Below are 1970 nucleotides of genomic sequence, written 5' to 3'. Positions count from 1 at the left end.
TCCCCCTCGGGGGGGCGGGAGGGGACGCTGGCGCTGGTGGCCCGGGGGACGGCGGCGCTGACGTACCGGGAGCTGTGCGTCCCCGATGACATGGAGGAGCGCGGGGTCGGGGACATCCCCGGGTACCACTACAGGGACGACGCCCTGGACATCTGGGGGGCCATCGAGAGGTGGGGGCCAGCGGGGAGGGGACAGGGAGACGGGGATGGTGGGGACAGTGGGGACATCGAGAGGGGGATGGTGGGGACATGGAGATGGGGACAGTGGGGACAATGGGGACATGGAGAGGGGAATGATGGGGATGATGGGGACATGGAGATGGGAACAATGGGGACATGGAGATGGGGATGGTGGGGACAATGGGGACATGGAGAGGGGGATGGTGGAGACAGTGGGGACATGGAGAGAGGGACTATGGGGACATGGAGATGGCAATGATGGGGACAATGGGGTGGGGACGATGGGGATGATGGGATGGGACAATGGGGACATGGAGAGGGGAATGATGGGGATGATGGGGACATGGAGATGGGGACAATGGGGACATGGAGAGGGGAATGATGAGGACGATGGGAACGAGGATGAAGAGGATGGGGACAATGGGATGGGGACAAGGGGAACATGGGGATGGGGATGATGGAGACAATGGGATTGGGATGACAGGGACAAGGAGATGGCAATGGTGGGGACAATGGGATGGGACAATGGGGACAATGGGATGGGGACAGTGGGATTGGGATGACAGGGACATGGAAGTGGCAATGATGGGGACAATGGGGTGGGGATGATGGGGATGATGGGATGGGACAATGGGGACATGGAGAGGGGCATGGTGGGGACAATGGGATGGGACAATGGGGACATGAATGTGGGAATGGTGGGGACAATGGGAATGGGGATGAAGAGGATGAGGACAAAGGGAATGGGGACACGGAGATGGGAATGGTGGAGATAATGGGATGGGGATGATAGGGACAAGGAGATGGCAATGGTGGGGACAATGGGAACGAGGATGAAGAGGATGGGGACAAAGGGAATGGGGACAATGGGGACAATGGGATGGGAATGGTGGGGATGATGGGATGAGCAATGGGGACAATGGGATGGGGATGAAGAGGATGGGGACAAAGGGAATGGGGACAACGGGGACACGGAGATGGGAATGGTGGGGACAATGGGATGGGGATGACAGGGACATGGAGGTGGCAATGGTGGGGACAGTGGGATGGGGACGATGGGGACGATGGGGACAATGGGATGGGGACGGTGGGGACGATGGGATGGGACAATGGGGACAGTGGGAATGGGGATGAAGAGGATGGCGACAAAGGGAATGGGGACAACGGGGACACGGAGATGGGAATGGTGGAGATGGAGATAACAGGGTGGGGATGAAGAGAACGGGGGACGGGGTTGAGGGGATTGGGGCAACGGGGACATGGAGATGAGAATTATGGGGACAACAGGATGGGACCCTACTGATGGGGACAGCGAGGATGGGGACAAGGACCACAGGAAGGGGACAACAGGAACGGGGCCACGGAGATGGGACATCGGCGGTGATGGGGACAGAGATGACGTTGGGTGGAGGCAGCCAGGCTGGGGACACGGGGACAGGGACCCACACGGGGACAGGGGGGACGTGGGGGCGGCAGGCGGGGCCCTGTCCCTGTCCCCAAATGTCACCGGTGTCCCCACGGTGTCCCAGCTACGTGGAGGGGATCGTGGCACTTTTCTATGCCGAGGACAAGGACGTGGCCGAGGACGAGGAGCTGCAGGAGTGGGTGGGCGAGATCTTCACCTACGGCGTCCTGGGCAACGAGAAGACGGGTAGGGGACATGGGGGGGTGACAGGGACAATCGGGGGGCCACCGTGACATTGCGGTGATGGATGGTGGTCGTGGTCGTGGTCATGGTCATGGTCAAGACATGGGAGGGTCCCACTCACGCCCATGGCCACGCCCCGGGCT

General features: G+C 61.1%; 1 protein-coding gene across 1 annotated transcript in view; it reads left to right on the top strand.

Annotated features, from left to right (window-relative positions):
* Positions 1-1970, top strand: part of LOC103611430 (hydroperoxide isomerase ALOXE3-like) — a 6283-nt gene that overhangs the window by 2267 nt on the left and 2046 nt on the right. The window contains 2 exon segments of the mRNA XM_017727228.1: positions 2-170; positions 1709-1847. Coding sequence (XP_017582717.1) covers positions 2-170; positions 1709-1847 — 308 coding nt within the window.

This window comes from Corvus brachyrhynchos, unplaced genomic scaffold (genome assembly GCF_000691975.1).
Source record: "Corvus brachyrhynchos isolate BGI_N302 unplaced genomic scaffold, ASM69197v1 scaffold1290, whole genome shotgun sequence".
NCBI lineage: Eukaryota > Metazoa > Chordata > Aves > Passeriformes > Corvidae > Corvus > Corvus brachyrhynchos.
Note: the sequence above shows the minus strand (reverse complement) of the source record. Positions and strands in the feature narration are given on the sequence as shown.